We start from the raw sequence: 19,429 nt of genomic DNA on the forward strand, positions 1-19,429 counted from the left end.
CGAAAGAAAAGAAACTAAACATTTCCCAAAATAGGAAACATTTCTTAATTTATTGTTATCAAATAAAGAGGCATAGCATTAGGGGGTAGTAGTGTGAGCACTCATTCTTGTGTGCGCGCATCTGTGCAAGTTAAACAGTCACCACTGGAGATAATGTGGGTAGCAGCAACAAACAACGTAGCCTTTTTAAAACAACGAACGAAGCGGACTCTTGCTGTCCATGAAAAGATACTGGCTAGATCTTGTTAGGCATGTTTAAGTTAGGCTAATGAACATGTTGCATTCTATACAGCCTGATAATGTCATTCTTTAAGCTACATAGCCTGTCTCCAGTTTTCCTCAATTTGACTAATTAAGAAGGGATAATAGGATATTTGACAGGCATATCATCAAAATGTCCGGAAAACGAAAGCATTTTTTTCTAGCGGAAACTCTGGTGTGTGTGTTTGCGTGTTTTGCTATTCAGTTAATATAAAGTAGATGCCTATGTGTCCTTTGTGTGTGTTTGTGTGCCTGATGTAATGAATGTAATGTATGTGCCTGGTGTAATGAGAGTTGTCAAAGACTGAGAGGTAGACTTAAAGGTAGCCCTTGACATTAATATGTGTTTCTTACGGTGCGCGTATGTGTGCTTGTATGTGCTTGTGTGTAAGACTTTATTGATCACGCATGCTGGTGTTCTTCGTTTTTCCACACCTCCCTGTCTCATTAGCTTTCTTTTCCAATGCTTCATCACGCCATCTCTCCCTGTCTTTCATCCATTTTCTCCTTCTCTCCCTCTCCCTCTCACAATGTCTCTCTCTTTCTCTCTTTCTACCTATCATTAACTTTCCCTGTCTCATTCTCTCTCTTAATCTTGCTGTCGGTACAAAACAAAACAGCAGCTAACGCAGCCAGGCGGCTGCAGTGCTACACTCTGAACATGGGGGCTCTATGAGATCTATGTGAAAACTCACCGGATTTCTCCTTTAATGAAGAACTGTTCAATCTCTCCCTTTTCTCTCTCCCTTTCTCTGTCTCCACCCACCTCTTGTGATGGGAATGTGGCTTATTTTCTTTGGAGGAATATAAACCTTGTTTAGTTCTATGTGTTGTCATGGTACACATTTTCTGTAAAGGTATTAAGCTGGTTTACTGTTATAAATGAGAGTTAAGCCTCTCTCTCCCTCTCCCTCTCTCCCTCCATTTGTGTCTGTCTGTTTGTCCGTCTGTCTGTTTGACTTTCCTTCCCCCATACCTCTTCCTCCCTTCCTCCATTCCCTCTCCCTCCTCATTTCCTCTGTGTCCTTCTCTCCGTCCTCTCTTTCAGCTTAACTTTTCCACTACTCATGCATTACCTTTTTTCATCCTCACCTTTCCACACTCTTCACATGTCCTTCTCTCATGTCCTTCACATATGTCCTAATCACATGTCCTTCTCTCATGTCCTTCTCATATGTCCTAATCACATGTCCTTCTCTCATGTCCTTCACTATACCCATATCATACATCCTCTCATGTCCTTCTCATATGTCCTAATCACATGTCCTTCTCATATGTCCTAATCACATGTCCTTCTCTCATGTCCTAATCATACAGTGTACATCCTTCTCTCATGTCCTAATCATACATCCTTCTCTCATGTCCTTCCCTTATACCCTAATCACATGTCCTTCTCTCATGTCCTAATCATACAGTGCACATCCTCCTCTCATGTCCTAATCACACATCCTTCTCTCATGTCCTTCTCTTATACCCTAATCATATGTCTTTCTCTCATGTCCTTCTCACATGTCCTAATCTCATGTCCTAATCATACACCCTTCTCTCATGTCCTAATCACATGTCCCTCTCTCCCTCTCTCTCTCCATAGGTGCTACATTTGACGTGGCCATGCGTTTCCTGTATGAGTGTCCTTGGCGGCGTCTGCAGGAGTTGAGAGCGCTCATCCCCAACGTGCCGTTCCAGATGCTGCTCCGCGGAGCCAACGCCGTGGGCTACACCAACTACCCCGACAATGCCGTCTTCAAGTGGGTACACCCACTAATACACACACACACACACACACACACACACATACACACACACACACACACACACACACACACACACACATACAGCAGCTACCCTGACAACAGCGTCTTCAAGTGGGTACACCCACTAATACGCACACACACACACACACACATATACACACACACACACACACACACACACACACACACACACACACACACACACACATACAGCAGCTACCCTGACAACAGCGTCTTCAAGTGGTTACACAAACACACTAATACACACACTCAAACTAATACAGACACACACACACACACACACACACACACACACACACACACACTATCACATACACCAACTACCCTGACAATGATATTTTCAAGTAGGCACACACATTAATACACACACACACACACACACACACAAACTACTACACACGGACACATACACACATGCAGCAACTACCCTGATAGTGGTGTCTTCAAGTGGGCACACACATACACTAACACACACACACACACACACACACACACACACACACACACACACACACATATACACATACACATACACACATACACCAACTACCCCACAGAAGTACAAACGCATACACATACAGACACACAGAGAGAATTGTAAAGCATACCATTTCCCTTAAGGTAGTGCACACATAAGCACAAACATTCACACACATAACAAAGCCTCATGGTTTGCTACCCACTATGTTTTCAGATGTTTTCAATAACGCACACACACATGTACATGTATGAGGACAAGGACACTTATATCATCTTGGTTGCTTAATTACTGTCATACACACTCACACACTCACTGTTCATGTTCACTGTACCTGGAGCCAAAGTCTGGTGTGTATGAGTGTGTGTGTATGTTTATGTGTGTTCATTTGTATGTGTAGAGTGTGTGTGTGTGTGAGTTTGCGTGAGTTTGCGTGCTTGCACACATATGAAAATCTTGGCTCTGGCTGCAGCATTAGCGCGAAGCCTGCCAGCATCCCAGCGGCACAGTGGTATTTCTGCATGATGGTAATCATGACAGAGCTTTTCCCACGCCTATTCCTATCCCCTCACACACATACACACACACACACACACACACACACCTCCAACTGCTGCACCTGAGGCGCTCATGAAATTAGCGCTGTCGTCCTGCGACCTTTCTGAGGCAAATGAAGTGAAACTCAATGTTGCCTCTTTGCGCTAATAAATAAGTAGGGAGCGTTTCGCAGGAAACGTGCATAATTCATCTTGACCTCTGTGCGTTCTTTGTGATCTCCGAGGCGTCAGCAGAGCGCTGCCAAGCTGAGGAGATGAAGTGCTTTCACGTCGGCCCCTAATCGTGTTTGGAGAAATGTTCAGGGAAAAGAAAAATATTTTAAGGCATAAAGCGCGTGCCTATTTAGCATTTAAAAAAAAAAGTGATGTTGTAATGTAGACACGATGTGCTGAAATAAAGTGGCAAGACAACAGCACGCCATGCAGCCCAGAGCAGAGGCAGGACAAAGTGATCCACCTGAAGGCTTGTATTGAGTTTTAGGCCCACGCACTTGATAGTGGCTGGTAATGGGATTTCAAGCAGCAAGTAATGCCTGTACCTTCATGCAAAGCCTGAAGTCTTCTCTCCATTTCTTTTTGGTTTGTCGCTTTTTTTGTGTTTTTGTTACTCTTTTCTGTTACCCTGCTTGGTTTTCTTTTTTTTTGTTCTGTTTCTGTTACTGTTTTGGTGTTAAAACAGCTTCTTTCTGTCCACCCTACTTTCTTTTCTTCTCTTCTCCTCCCTGTCTCTACACTCGCTCCTGGCTGCTCTCCTGAGATTGTTTCCTTGTATCTCTTCTTTCTCTCCCTTCCTCCTCCCGCTCTATTCCTCCATTTGTAATTGTCACAGTCCCACTGTGTGTATTCGCTCTCCTCCTCTTCTCCATCCCCTTAAGAGACTTCTAAAGTTCACCTACAAAAAAAGCTACCATCTTTGCCCATATAAGGAGATCCGGCATCTTGAGATTTTTCCTATGGGGAAATAACACTGGGATTTGAATGATCACACCTGTTAAACTCTCGCAGGGGTGAAGTCTTTGCTCTACGCACTTTTGTCCTCTGCTTTCGAGTGGGTACTGTGATCTAAGGTACGTTAAGACGGCACACTTTGATTTTTGCTACTCCAGAGCTAAATTGTAATGCAACTTACCATAGGTAGTTAGCTTCAATTAACACCCGGATCTCCTTATGTGGGCAACGATGGCAGCTTTGTTTTTTTTTTTTTTTGCGAACTTCAGAGGTCTATACCATATCCCTCATCCCTTCATATTTCCCTACCTCATTTCCTCTTTGTCCTTTTCTTCAGCTCATCCTTTTCTATCCTCACCTTTCCAGACTCTTCTCTGCCCTTCTCTCAAGTGCTAATAACATATTCTTCTCTCATGGCCTTGTGATATGTCCTTCACTCATGTCCTTTTCTCATGTCCTTCTCTCATATCCTAATCACATGCCCTTTTCTCATATCCTAATCACATGCCCTTTTCTCATATCCTTCTCTCGTGTCATTCTCTCATATTCCCTTTTCATGTTCTAACCATACTGTCCACCTCTACCTCCTTGAACTCAGGTTCTGTGAGGTTGCCAAGGAGAACGGCATGGACATCTTCCGCGTCTTCGACTCGCTCAACTACCTTCCCAACATGCTCCTGGGAATGGAAGCGGCCGGCTCGGCGGGCGGCGTGGTGGAGGCGGCCATCTCCTACACGGGCGACGTGTCCGACCCCATGCGCCAGAAGTACTCGCTGGACTACTACCTGGGGCTGGCCGAGGAGCTGGTCAAAGCCGGCACACACATACTCTCCATTAAGGTACAGTGGGCACAAAGGGACATGCAGAGCTAGAGAAACTGCAAAGTAGGGATTGGCGATATAGACTTATTTCAGGAGATTTTTCAATAATTATATAAATAATAAAGAAATCATTCACCACTAAAAAACATTTAACACTGTTATGTAATGTCAGCCTTACAGTCTTGAAAGGGAAAAAAAGAAAAGCTTAATCCTGACAAATTTATGTAACACATACAGTATATAAACATGTCATTAACTATATCATTAATATTATAAGTTCTGGGTTGGAATTCTACCAGTATATTTGATAGCTACTGCACAGAGGTTAAAAATAACAATCCCTGATTCATACACCCAGGTTGTTGTGGTAAGAGTGTTGTGTGATAGCACATTTCTTCATTCTAGGTGATATTGTGTTGATTCTTAGGAATAATACAACACTGAATAGCAGCCTGATTGCTCACCATGGGCTCTATTGGCAGCTACATCTACATAGCATTTCAGAGTTCATAACTGGCCTTTTATTCTGTCACTCAGCACCACTACCGGCTCACCTGATATTATATTTCCTCTACATATTCATTCATAGTCATATTCATCTCTCTTTCTTTCATATCTGTCACTCTTTCTTTCTCTGTCTCTCTATCTGTTCTTTGCTGCAGCTCATTCCTCCTGCTCCTCTGTTGTGTCAGTTTGGGTGGATGGAGTTTAATTAATTAATTAATTTATTTATTTGTGTGCTTTTGTTCCACCATCAGTGATATAGAATGTGTCCTTTTCTCCATATTAATTTCTAATAATATTCATCCTTTCAGTTATATTGATAAACGTCTGTCTCCTCTCCCTCTCTCTCTCTCTCTCTCTCTCTCTCTCTCTCTCTCTCTCTCAGCCATGAGGGCAGCCATGGCCTTCTGGTTAGCGCTTCAGACTTGTCAGTGGAGGGTTGTCGGTCACGGATTGGGATAAATGCAGAGACCAAATTTCCCTCACAGGATCAAAAGAGTATACTTATACTATACTATAAACATCTCTCTCTCTCTCTCTCTCAGGACATGGCGGGGCTTTTGAAGCCTGAGGCTAGCCGCGTGCTGATTGGTGCACTGCGCGACCGTTTCCCTGAGGTGCCCATCCACGTGCACACCCACGACACGGCGGGGGCAGGAGTAGCGGCCATGCTGGCGTGCGCCGAGTCTGGTGCTGACGTTGTGGACGTGGCTGTGGACTCCATGTCCGGCATGACCTCCCAGCCCAGCATGGGTGCATTGGTGGCCTGCACCAACGGCACCAAACTCCACACAGGTGAGTCAGGAGCGGGTTTCTAAACCCAACACTGGTGAGTCAGGACTGTGTGGCTAACCTCAACACTGGTGAGTCAGGAGCGGGTTAGCCCTGGTGATTCAAGACTGTACTGCTAAATTCAACACTGGTGAGTCACCGATTATTGAGTGGATGCGTCAGACGACCACAACACTGGTATGCAAGTCAGAACTATACACCTGTGAGTTAGGACTGTGATTTTAACTCAATACTGGTGAGTCAGGACAGTGTAGCAGTGACTTCCATAGAAATGCATGGGGTTAGTTTGTAACGCCAATATGGCAGTGTTTTACACATATTCCGCCCCTTCCGCGGCAAAAAAGTCAACACGTGAATACATTTCGCCAATCATATGGTGTGTTGTGAATACATCATGCCAACCATGTGGTGTGTTTTGAATACATTGTGCCAATCATGTGTTGTGATCTCGCGCTGGAGCAAGGTTGGTGTCGTGAAGCCTTGCACACGCGCATTTCTGCCGAAATAGATGCCCAATAAGTGCCACAATATGGCCATCGAGTGAAGGGACTTGCCTAAAAGGACTTTGGCTAAACTGAGCATTGATGAGTTTGGACTGTGTCACTAAACTGAACACTAAGGACTCAGGATTGTGTTGTTAACCTCAACACTGCTATATAAAGTATAGCTTGACACCAGTAAGTTAATAATTTGTTTTCTAAACTTTACTTCTAAACTTTAGTTTAGGAAGTCTGGAACTTCATGTACTGTAGAGTTAGGACAATCATATCATGTATTCTGTACGATGAAAGGAGCTTTTGCCTCCAGTAAGCCTGTAGCATCAACTGACATTAAAGAGGAAGTCTTTGAGTCCAGTTCAACAAACTTACAGAGAAAGGAACAGAAGAAAGTGAACCCTTTGGTTACACTGGGTAGACGGGAGTGAATATACAACACAGTACATTCATAAGCATATAAATAACACAAACAAGTGAAAGGTAAAAGAGAAGTCAGAAAAACTCCCATGATGCAGTGCTGGTCGGACAGATGAGAGAGCGAACCCAGAGACCTCCCTCAGTGACAGGGGTCAGCAGGAAGGCCGAAGGGCCTGTCAGTCACCATGGCCGTTGGCACGGGAACCAGTCAAGCGAGGTTGTCAGTCAGGATTCACTCACCTATGTATAAACACCAACCCCACGCCCAGCCCCAAACCCACTAACAGCAATTGATTGAGCGCTGATTGGAGTCGGCCTGTCAATCAATCAACGGTCAAGTTTAGCCACTTTCTGTGTCAGTCAATAGAGAGCTCCAGAGGTTCCTGTTTCCATCCAATGTTAATGGAATCTGGTGTTAAAACTGTGTGTGTGTGTGTGTGTGTGTGTGTGTGTGTTTGTGTGTGTGTGTTGTGAGCGTGCATGACTTGTGCCTGTCAGCATGTCTGTAGTGTGCGTGATGTGGCGAACAGAAAGTCTGCTGACCATCCGTAATGATCACACAAGCCCCAACAGAAAAGCAAAAAGGCACGCAGGCAAAAGACGTGGAAAGATAGACAGATAGAGAGACAAATTGGAACCAAATAACTACAGCGGTATCTGTGTGAACAGTAATCTGGGGAAGGTATTTAGTTGTATTTTAAATGACAGGCTTCAAACCTTCCTTAACGAACACAATACCCTGAGTAAAAGCCAAATTGGATTTCTCACAAACCACCGAACAACAGATCACATTTATACCCTGCACACCCTAATCAATAAACATGTAAAAGACAAAAATAATGAAAAGATATTTGCTTGTTTTGTAGATTTTAAAAAAGCATTTGACTCTATTTGGCATGATGGATTATATTACAAACTTTTGCAAAGTGGTGTAGGGGGTAAAACCTTTAATTAAAAATTATTTAATTAAATCAATGTACTCAAATTGTAAATTTAGTATAAAAATTGGAGAAAAACGGACAGATTTCTTCACTCAAAATAGAGGAGTGAGGCAGGGCTGTAGTCTGAGTCCAACATTATTGAATATTTACATCAATGAGTTAGCGGTGCAGTTGGAATAGTCTACATAGTCTTTGCCGATGACTTGGTTCTTATGTCGCCCTCACAACAGGGACTGCAACAGCTCCTCGATCAGCTGGAGCAGTACTGCCAGTCCTGGGCCCTGGCAGCAAATCCAACAAAGGCCAAAGTTATGATCTTCCAAAAAAAGCCCAGGTGTCAGGAACACAGATACAGGCTCAGTCTAGGCAGCACCGCCCTAGAGCACGCAATGCAGTACACGTACCTTGGTCTAGTAATTACTGCATCAGGAAGTTTCAGCATGGCAGTGAATGCACTAAAAGAAAAAGCCCGAAGAGCACTTTATGCTATAAAAAGAAAATTTCACAAAATAAACATTCCAATTACAATCTGGTGCAAAATATTTGACAGCATAATCCAGCCTATTGCGCTGGATGGAATGGGACCACTCAGTATGCACGACTACACAAAGTGGGACAAGCATCCAACTGAAGCCCTACATGCAGAATTCTGCCGAACAATATTAAAAGTTCAAACAAAAACACCCAACAATGCATGTAGGGCAGAATTAGGCCGCTTTCCATTGGCATTAAGTATTCAAAAAAGAACCTTAAAATTCTGGATGCATTTGAACAGCAGTCCCAAAAACTACCTCCATTTTGAGGCACTGAAAACCCAGGAGCTGAACCCTGAAAAGAGTCCTCTGAGCCAGCTGGTACTGAAGTTAACTAACTCAATAACAAAAACTAACAAAGATCAAGCTCAGTCCAGCGCTGCTTCCCAAACATCAATTAGAGTCAACAAAATAATGAATCAAGCAAAAGAAGATTATTTAGACCATTGTGAAAAAGACCAGTGTTTATACCGGTGTTTATACCATTTGTGTTTGCATATTTAGTACGTTTCATACGCGTGTTTCAACAATGCATTTCGGTTGTTGCTTTTACCTTACCATTACCTTACGCATGCCAGTTATGTATCCACCAGCTGCCTGCCTGCAGCCTACTTCCAAAACTCAAAGCTGCTTGCTGTCAGATTTGGTTCCGAGGGACACAAGTTCAGTGTATCAACAACACTCAATAACAGTTTATGTGATGTGTTAATCAATTAAATTCCCAACAATTTCACAACAGCTAGTTCTGGAGTAGGCCATTCAACTAGCCCGGCTTGCTTACGGACGAGACTCAGGCTGCGCAGTCGGCACCCGCTTCCTTTATTTGGGTTTTGGGTTGCCAGGTTTTAGCCTACGACAAAACGGTTGAAATTGAAACTAAGTGATCGTGTATGTGTATCGTGTAGGGTGTATTTCATACACAATCTGGCAACCTGAATGGATCAATGATTTTAAGTTTGATGGCCATGCAAATTACGGGAGTTTTCCGGGAGAAATAACAAAACGGGAGGGTGCTGGGAGATGACCTTGAAATACGGGAGAAACCCGGGAAAAACGGGAGTGTTGACAGGTATGACACACACACACACACACACACACACACACACACACACACACACACTCACTCACTCACTCACGCTGCACTCACCCATATGCTATTGTTTATTCTGTGTTCACATGTTTACCTGCATTGCTGTATGTCTATTTTCTTTCTTTTGTGACACTACTGTGTAACACTGGCTTTGGCAACACTGTATCCAAGAAGTCATGCTAATAAAGCTCCTTTGAATTTGAATTTTAATTTGAGAGAGAGAGAGAGAGAGAGAGAAAGAGAGATAGAGAGAGAAAGAGAGAGAGAGAGAGAGAGAGAGAGAGAGAGAGAGACTGTGTGGATAGATATACTGAGATGGAGATGAGAGGCGGCTCCCTTCAGTGTGTCTCACAGCTCCCTGTGCCCCGAGGGCTTGTGGGAAATGTGTTTGTGTTGTTGTTTTTGTTTCTTATGTCACGCAGCTCAGAGGTAAAGCGAGGCTGAGCCGGGTCAGCCCAGTGGAGGGCTGGGGTGGAGGTGGGGTGAACACGCCGGTCCCGGGTCAGCAGGGATGGTCAAGGTGAACTGGCGAGAACCAGCTCAGTGGGTTGTGTCATGTCATTTTGGTTGTCAGTTTTGAGCTTTATGTTCCTGTAGTTGGGGTAGGTTGTCTTTGACAGGGATGGTGTGTGTGTTTGAGTGTGTGTTTTGTGTGTGTTTGCGTGATGCTGTTCTCTGTCTGTGTTACTTCCAAAGTTGCTATTTTTGATTTGCGTAGTGTGTGTGCACGGTTTTGTTTGACCGTGCTGTTCTGGATTGTATGTGATAGGTGTGGGATAGGAAAGGTGTGTTGGTGCATTCGCGCATGAAAGTATGTGTGTGTGTGTGTGTGTGTGTGTGTGTGTGTGTGTGTGTGTGTGTGTGTGTGTGTGTGTGTGTGTGTGGTGCTAAGCAATGCAGAGTGAGGGATGATGAGGAATGACTCACCCATAAGTGGATCACTCAGCCAGTGGTTGTATTCTTCCGGAGTACATTTGCTTGCAGCCATTGTGTTAAGTACTCCTACAGCTACAGTGCACAGCTCAATGTTCTCCTCTGTGTGTCTGTGTGTATGTGTGTGTGTGCATGTGTGTGTGTGTGTGTGCGTGTACAGTACTTGTGTGTGTATGCATGTGTATGAGCCTGTGTGTGTGTGTAAGAGAGTATGAGTGTGAGTATGAGTGTGTGTGTGTGAGAGTATGTGTGTGTGTGTGTGTGTGTGTGTGCGTGTGTGTGTGTGTGTGTGTGTGTGCAAGTGTGAGTACGAGTGTGTATCGTGTGTTTACCAGAGAAGCTCACTATGGCTCACTGCCTGCTTGTTTATTTATTTGTCAAGGACTCCTCGCGGCCTGACCTTCTTTTCTCATCCCCCACCTTCTTCATGTCTCTCTCTCTCTTCTCTTTCTCATTCTCTCTCTGTGGCTCAGTCTTTCTCTTTCACGCTCTCTCTCTCAGTCTAGCACTTTCCCTTTACTCTCTCCACCTCTCTTTCTCTCTCTCTCTACCTCTCTTTCTCTCTATCTCTCCACCTGTCTTTCTCTCTCTTACTCTGTCTCTGTCTCTCTCTGCACTTCTCCCTCTCTCTCTCTCTCTCTCTCTCTCTCTCTCTCTCTCTGCCTTAACGAGAGTGTGCAGTGTTGCCAAGTTAATTGAATTGTCTTGAAGCTGTCAGGTTATCCAGGCAAACAGATGTACTGTATCTTCCAGTTTCCCTCTGCTCAGCCCTTTTTTTCTTTTTTTCCTTCACTCTCTCCCTCCCTCTCTCTCTCTCTCCCTCCTCTCTCTCTCTCTCTCTCTCTCTCCCTCCTTTATTACTGCAGTCTGCAGCCTATTTATCTTCTGCTTATTCCCACATACCCTGCTTAACACATGCTCCATTGTTGCCACTTTCTCCACAGCCATTCCATTGCGTCCCATTCTATCTCCTTCACATTCTTCCTCATTCACTCATTTCTTCTGCCCCCTTTTCTTTCACCTCCGTATCTCTCCATTCTCCCCATCCGGACGCGTTTGTGTTTTTTTTTCCCCCGCGTCTCAGTGCTTCTCTCTGTTTCCCCGAGCCCTTTGATCCAGCCGCAAAAACCCTTTTATCCTCCATTTTGAAAGAGGTCCTCTCCCCTCGTTTGTCTCACTGTCCTTCCTCTCTTTCTCTCGCTCTCTCTCTCACTCTTTTCACTCCCTCTATTCTGCTCGACTCTGAGCCCTTTTGTGTCGGGGCTTCGGGTGTAAGACATCAACCCCAAACTCCACGAGATGCCATGAGAAGAAAAAAAAACTTTTTTCCTCTCAATTCCAAGGAGACAAAGTGTGTGTGGAAACTTACCACTAATCCACAGAGCGCCGCGCTGAGACAAACCAGTGCTCCCCTGTCTCTCATAAGACGCCTTAATGCCTAGAACGTGATTTCCCATGGCAGGAAGTGTGTGTGTGTGTGTGTGTGTGTGTGTGTGTGTGTGTGTGTGTGTGTGTGTGTGTGTGTGTGTGTGTGTGTGTGTGTGTGTGTGTGTAAGTGTCTGGGTTTGTGCGTGTGTGTGTGTGTGTGCTGTCAGGGGGTGATGGTGCTGGATGAGGAACATGATTTCCAATGGCGGGAAGTGGGATTGTGTGTGTGTGTGTGTGTGTGTGTGTGTATTGGATGGTATTGGATGAGGACAGGCCTCAGCCAGCACCCGGAAGCTTCAATCATCTCGAAAATATAACTGTATTTGAAACCGTCGGCGATCCCACGCCAGCTAAGCACTTAATTCCTTAGTTAACCGCGGCTCAACTGCCAACCGAGTGGCGGCTCCGCACTTGTGTCTCTGCGGCTCCTCTTAATGAAGTGATGGTCGGCGCGTCGGGGAGATTGTGGGAATCGATGTGTCAGCAGCGCTCTGGTTCGTGATTATCGGTGGGATTGGGAGGGCCGACGCAGGATTGAGTCCGCCGTAACGGATTTTTGATTAAGCCTCCGTGGCGTTCGAGGCCCGGACGCCGTCTTTCGAGGGGCTCACTCGCCGGGATTGGTCCTCTCTGGAGGTGTGCTGGAACAGTTTGATTACTCGGCAGTTTGACTTGATCTTGACTTGATCTTGATGCTGTCCAAGCTGTCTCTGAGTTCGCTCACGGAAACAGGAAAATTGGACACGAGGACACGTGTCTGTGTTTGTGTGTGTGTTTGTGTACTCCCATTTAAGCATAACCTTCTCAGTGTGCATGTGTGTGTGTGTGTGTGTGTGTGTGTGTGTGTGTGTGTGTGTGTGTGTGTGTGTGTGTGTGTGTGTGTGTGTTCATCCATAGACGTGTGCATATTTCTTCAAGTGCTCTAATTCTACTGGCGTTGGTGCCTGCTGTTGATGGCTGCTTGGCATTTTGACTTTGATCGCTGTCTGTGCATTCTCTCCAGTCAGTCATAGAGACATGAAAGTGACACTAAAAGCACATGGGACTAAGTGCAGTGGCCATGGCACCAGGACTCATACAGTAGGTTGGCTATAATAAATTTGTGGGTGAGAGTGTGTCTGTGTGCATACACATGCATGTTTCTGTGTGTGTGTGTGTGTGTGTGGGTGGGTGTGTGTGAGTGTGTGTGTGTGTGTGTGTGTGTGTATAACTCTACATGCCTCTGTGACAGCAGCGTGTGGTCATTTTAATGGGACATAGGGATGGGACATAGAAGCAGTGTCACCATGACTCCAAAGAAGAGAGGCTATGATCATGTTTTGGAGGTTTACACAGCATGGCGTGTGTGAGGGTATATCTGTGTGTGTGTGTGTGTGTGTGTGTGTGTGTGTGTGTGTGTCTGTTTATTTGCATGATGCCAACCAATAGAGTAACCATACGTCAATTAGCACCTACAATGTATCTATGACAAGTGTGTGTGCAAATGAGTTTGAGGGTGCGTGTTGGCATGTTTTCGCATGTGTTCACATGTGCAATTGAGCATGTGACAATGCTTTAACAGTACACACTAATGTACTAACAGGAGACACTGGCCCCCCACTATTGTGGCATCGAGTTATTAGCGAGTGGCTTAATTCAATTAGCATTGATCAAGGTGCCGACGAAACGCAACATGGGCGCACGCGTTGATTGATTGACAAACAGGCCGCTTGGACCGGCATCAAAGGGGGATTGAAAGGCTCAGCCCGTTGTTTGTTGCTGCGGTTTCCATTGCGTGTCGTGTCCGCGGGTTAAGCGAGCATTGACTGTGCCTTGAGTTGCTGATGCCAAAAGAGAACGCGGCGGCGCCGTCTCCTCGCGCTCTCGTGATGTTTTGGCTGCTATAGGTATTGTGCTCCTCGTACTGGCAGCCATCTGCTCGTCCCTCTGTCTTCTTTCTTCTGCCCTGTTTGATGGCGCTGTGTCTGTCTTTGTTCTGCCTGCAGCGCCTTTCATCGGCGTATTGTCTCGGCTTTAAACTGGACGGATGTGAAGTAACCCTGCTGCCCAACTAATGGTCTGTCTGTCCGTCAGACTGTCCATCTGACTGTCCACCTTTCTATCTGCGTTTATCTATCTATCTATCTATCTATCTTTTTATCTTTCTAACTAATTTGAATCTGTGTTAAATTAACTGGACTATACACATATTTGTTCAATCGGTTTCTACATGCTGTTTTTGTAACCACACATGAACTAGTGTGAACGAGAGGAAAGCTTACACGGGCTATATTGTGACAGTGGGAAATCAAAGCGATTATATACAGCAGTGTGCAATTCAGCAAGTATTATGATCTTTCTCAATCGCTGCGGCACATTCCCCTAGAACATTCTTAGCATTTTCCAAATGGTATGGGCGCTTCCCAAATCAGTTTATGTGGCTCAGCAGCATAAATTGCTGGATTAGCGGCCTACATTGACAAGTTGTTGAGAAACAATGGGGACATCTTCCCCCGCGCTGTAACTGGCTCCCGGTAAGCTGCTGCTATGAGCTCCATAATGACATCCAATCACTGACGCTGATGATCACAGCCTCTCCACCATGTGCCGAGAAGGACTCCCCATTTGGATAAAGTTATGAAAAATAAAATGGTGGGAGGGAAAAAGAGCTTCTTCAGCATTCTGTGGAGGCCACCAACGCTGATTGTTTTGAATGGCGAACGTTAACAGTTGTCCCTAGTGAACACATGAAATCATTTGGCAAGTTGTTTTTACAACCCCAGCCCCCATTCTGAAAAAAAATTAAATCCCTGTAGAACATGTTCAATTTGATGAGGAAATATTTTTAGAAGATCTAATGGTGGAGTTATGAGCAAGTTGCTGGCATGACAGAACCACAGAGCCCCATGATGTTTCTGACCCATCTGGTCATCTGGTCAGTGGCTCAGTGTGAATCCAGCAGCCATTGTGAGTCATTAGTGGTTTACCTTTTATGCAGACAAATCAAAATGTATGTCTCTGAAATGTATTAATTGACAAATAAAAGACCATTCAATAAACCAACACACTACAGTATGTGCACAGAGTAGAGAATTAACAAAGATATTGATTGAAGACTTTCTGGTGCAGATGCAGGTGCCAGTCTCATCAGTTGCAGAGTTGTTCTCATTTACACAAAAGTGCCAAAAAAAGGCTTTTGCAATTTGAGCAAAACGAATGAGGAGTGTTGTGTGGAGCTTTTGCTAATAGTTTGTCATTTGAGAATTATGCTATTGAGCTGCTAATAATGAAGGATTAATGGTCCAGAAATGGAGACAGAGTAACAAACAAAAGTCATTATTCAATACCTTCTAGCCCTATAAAAAGTAACACTTCAACTAATTGTGTTTTATTTTCTCTCCGTGTCCGTTTGTCATTCTCATGTCTTTGTCGTTCCGTTTTCCGTGCTCCGTGTGGCACGTAGGCATCTCCATGGACAAGGTCTTCGACTACAGCGAGTACTGGGAGGTGGCCAGGGGCCTGTATGCGCCGTTCGACTGCACGGCCACCATGAAGTCCGGCAACGCCGACGTGTACGAGAACGAGATCCCGGGCGGTCAGTACACCAACTTGCACTTCCAGGCGCACAGCATGGGCCTGGGCAACAAGTTTAAAGAGGTGAAGAAGGCCTACGCGGAGGCCAACAAGCTCTTGGGAGACCTCATCAAGGTGAGTGTGTTTGTGTTTATGATTTGTTTACCTTGTTTAGTTATTTACTCCAGTGCCCTCAGGGATTGTTTGGGATTGCTCCATCTCCTCCACCCCCCCTCCCCTTTGCCTCGGGGCTCTCAGTATTTTATCCCTTCCTGGAGTTGATCATCTCTCACTCCTCCTCTCCCCTCCTCCTCTCCTCTCGCGCTCTCCCTGCTTTGATGTCCGTCCTGCGGGCTTGACTGGCGAGGCCCAAGGAAATGTTGGGTGTTTCGCTGCCCATCATGGGGTGATTTCATCATCACGTGGGTATTTACGTGGCTAATTTCTATCAGCTTTTCCTGCTGTGCATTTATTGGTATACTTCCCCACCTGCCTACACATCTAAAGGCCCTTCTGCCCTTAGCCACAGTGTCAAAATACACCTGACTCCTACCTCATGTTGTAGATCTCAAACAGACATGGTGAATTCTCTTGACATGAACACACACACACACACACACACACACACACACACACACACACACACACACACACACACACACACACACACACACTCTCACTCCAACAGTAAATTCAGTTATAACTGACAGCTAAGCGTGACTGACGCTATCTCAAAAACACAGCCCCATGTGGGGATGGGTTTGTGTGTGTGAGTGTAAGCTGCTCCTAACTGATGCGATCATCTGTCAGCATAACACTGATGGATGGATCCTCACATTCGCATCACTTCCAGAGGCCACAAGTAAGAAGTAAGACATACAGTAAGAAATAAGAACCTGATGAACCAAACTGCGAAACTGCGTTGTTCACGCCAAATAAAGTCAGCAAAATATACCCTCCAGTGTGCGATTTTTTGACTTTTCAATAAGAAATAAGACTTAACTTATTTAAATATAAATACAATGAAATATTGCTTGGTAACTCTCAGAGATCAAAAGAAGCAAGAAGATACAAAACTGAAAATAATAGTAAGATAAATGTGACCTTAAAGTTCATCTTGCTCTTTTTTTCCCATATAGATTGTAATGTTCTGTCTATATAGCAGGTGATAGAGGTGATTCGGTGACCTTGAGCGAAGATTTGCGGGAACGTTCCCCATTTGCGAGGCGTTGTTTGTGAATAGTGACCTCACTCCTACGGGTTCTCCAGAGGATTTTTATCACTTCTCCCCAGCCATCGACCCACGCTGGAGCCAATCAATGATTTGCGAGGCCTGGTGCTGTCAGCGTTTGGTGCTGTCTGGCTGCCACTGCCACCTTCCCGAAGCGCGAATCAAACGATCGACGATCAATTCCAATGAACCACAGCCCCTGATACGGCAGCGGTGGTGGCCCATTCTGTCCTTCCCTGTTGTTTTCTTTCTTTCTTCTCTCTCTGTCTCTCTCTCTTTCTCTCTCTGCACCTGTCGATTATGGAAAACCAAGGAAGCGGTAGAACTCTCCAATTCATCTAGTTTGTGATTTGTATGCTGTGCCATGCAGCTCTTTCTTTCCTCCTCTAACCTCCAAATCTCTTGCCTTCTGCTGTCCCTCTCTCACTTTCTCTCTCTCTCTCTCTCTCTCTCTCTCTCTCTTTCTCTCTCTATCTATCCTTCTCTCTCTCTCTCTGTATCTCTCTCTCTGTCTCTCTAATTTGAACATATCAGTTTGTTGTTGTAGCGGGTCCACATTCTGTCACCTGGGAAAACTCCCATTTTTTCACACCTGTCACAGGCTCTCTGTGTACGCGTTCTCAGACTGTGACACATTGTAAACAAATACGGACACAAAGTATGCACAAACAAACGTTCGCACACACACACACACACACACACACACACACACACACACACACACACACACACACACACACACACATGCACATACATACTTGTCTCCGCTGGTTGAAAGCTAGGTTGTGGTGTGCCGTTGGCTAAACAGATGCAGCATGTCAGCCAGCAGTAGATATGGTAGCCTTACAACAGTGATTGAACTGACACATACGATAGGTTCCTTTCCAAGAACTGCAGTAGCTTACCAGCATCCACGGACTAATAATAGAATAATAAGAAGATAGAATAGAATAAGAGAATAATGGTGTGTGATTGTGTGTGTGTGTGTGTGTGTGTGTGTGTGTGTGTGTGTGTGTGTGTGTGTTTGCATGATAAATAGGTTTTACCACCCTACAGTATAGCTATTTACAACTATTGTTAATATGTGTGTGAGTGGTGATTTGTGTTCTCTATTACTTATCTTTTGTGTCTTTTTGTTCCTCATATGGCAACAACAGGGCTAGCTGTAGCTTAGCGGAAGCAGCCCAATAGAGCACTAAGCTTCAATTCGCATATCACACACACACACACACACACACACACACACACACACACACACACACAGTATACTCATCACCCAGAGACTCAACAAAGTGCTCAACGAACGCCACATTGCATCTGGCTGGCACTCATTCCTCCAATGCTTCCACTTACACCCGTCATTTGCTGGAACTATCCACCTCGTTGATTAGTCCGAAATGACAACTGATAACATTCGACGTCATGAACCGTGACAAGCAAATGACTTGCGGAGGGAACAGCAGTTGGAACAGGTCATTTCATCTCCCCTCGTACAATGCCGATGACCACACTTCTCTGTTAGCCCCTTCAGTGTCTTTTAATGATTCAATAATTGTGTCCATAGCAACTGGCCAAGCTCCCTCCTCCACCTGGAAGTCTGAATTGAAACCTTGCGGATCCCGAGTCCATTAGTTGGCCTGCGGGTCGTCAATTTGGCTAATAAGCCGTATTGATACAGCTTAGTTCCTCTGCTTTCACTTTAAAGCCGCATTAGCAAAAACTCAGCACGCCGCACAGGGACACAATGAATACCCAATATTGCTGAGCCCTGGACTGAGGAATGAGAGAAAGAGAGAGAGAGAGAAAGAGGGAGAGAGAGAGGAGAGAGAGAGGGGAGAGAGCTTGTCTCCCCAGTGTATTCTGTTCCTAAACATGGCGCGCCACCAGAAGCGATTCCCAAGCCCTGCACATGAAGCAGACAGGGGGGCGTAGCGCAGCGTAGCGCTCCCTTATTAGCATCTCACAAAACCACCACTGTGCTCCTCCAGGCTCCAGCTCTCTGTGGGTTTTGGCCACGGTGTGGTGGGTGAAGTCTGGAGGTAGGGAGGGTGGTGGTGGTGGTGGTGGGTGGTGGTGGGTGGGGCCCTCTCCGTCTCCCTCTCCGTCTTTGTGTCTCCTCCGGTCCAGCGGTCCTCCCTTGTTCTCCCGTGCGCATCCCCGGAGCTTTTATGTCAATCTGTTCTGGTCCAGTTTCGGTCCCAGCAGGGTGCTGAACGCTTCGTCGGGAGACAGCGTGTATGGATGATTTAGTCACTGTGTGTGTGTATGTGTATGTTCACATCCATACGTCTGTGTGTGTGTGTGTGTGTGTGTGTTTGTGTGTGTATGTGTATGTTCACATCCATACGTCTGTGTGTGTGTGTGTGTGTGTGTGTGTGTGTTTGTGTGTGTATGTTCACATCCATACCTCTGTGTGTGTCTGTGTGTGTGTGTGTGTCCGTGTGTGTGTGAACGTATATGTGTACGTGCATGTGTATATTTGTTTGCACGCATCTCTGTCTACGTATATGTGTGTGTATGCGTGCTGTGTGTGCATGCATGCATGTTTGCCAAGAGAAAACCCTTTCTCGCATAAAGTACGCCAGGTCGGCATGGTGTTAAATGCATGCTGGTGCTATCGACCACCCCCCTTGCATTTGTTCAGGCGCTATTGATTATTCCCTGCCTCTCT

General features: G+C 45.4%; 1 protein-coding gene across 1 annotated transcript in view; it reads left to right on the forward strand.

Annotated features, from left to right (window-relative positions):
* LOC125289955 (pyruvate carboxylase, mitochondrial-like) overlaps positions 1-19,429 on the forward strand; it is a 219,245-nt gene that overhangs the window by 178,657 nt on the left and 21,159 nt on the right. Inside the window, exons 9-12 of the mRNA XM_048237070.1 lie at positions 1,853-2,009; positions 4,618-4,858; positions 5,890-6,139; positions 15,418-15,662. Of these exons, the coding sequence (XP_048093027.1) occupies positions 1,853-2,009; positions 4,618-4,858; positions 5,890-6,139; positions 15,418-15,662 (893 nt within the window). The remainder of the gene's footprint in view (positions 1-1,852; positions 2,010-4,617; positions 4,859-5,889; positions 6,140-15,417; positions 15,663-19,429) is intronic.

This window comes from Alosa alosa, chromosome 24, assembly GCF_017589495.1.
Source record: "Alosa alosa isolate M-15738 ecotype Scorff River chromosome 24, AALO_Geno_1.1, whole genome shotgun sequence".
NCBI classification, from domain to species: Eukaryota; Metazoa; Chordata; class Actinopteri; order Clupeiformes; family Clupeidae; genus Alosa; species Alosa alosa.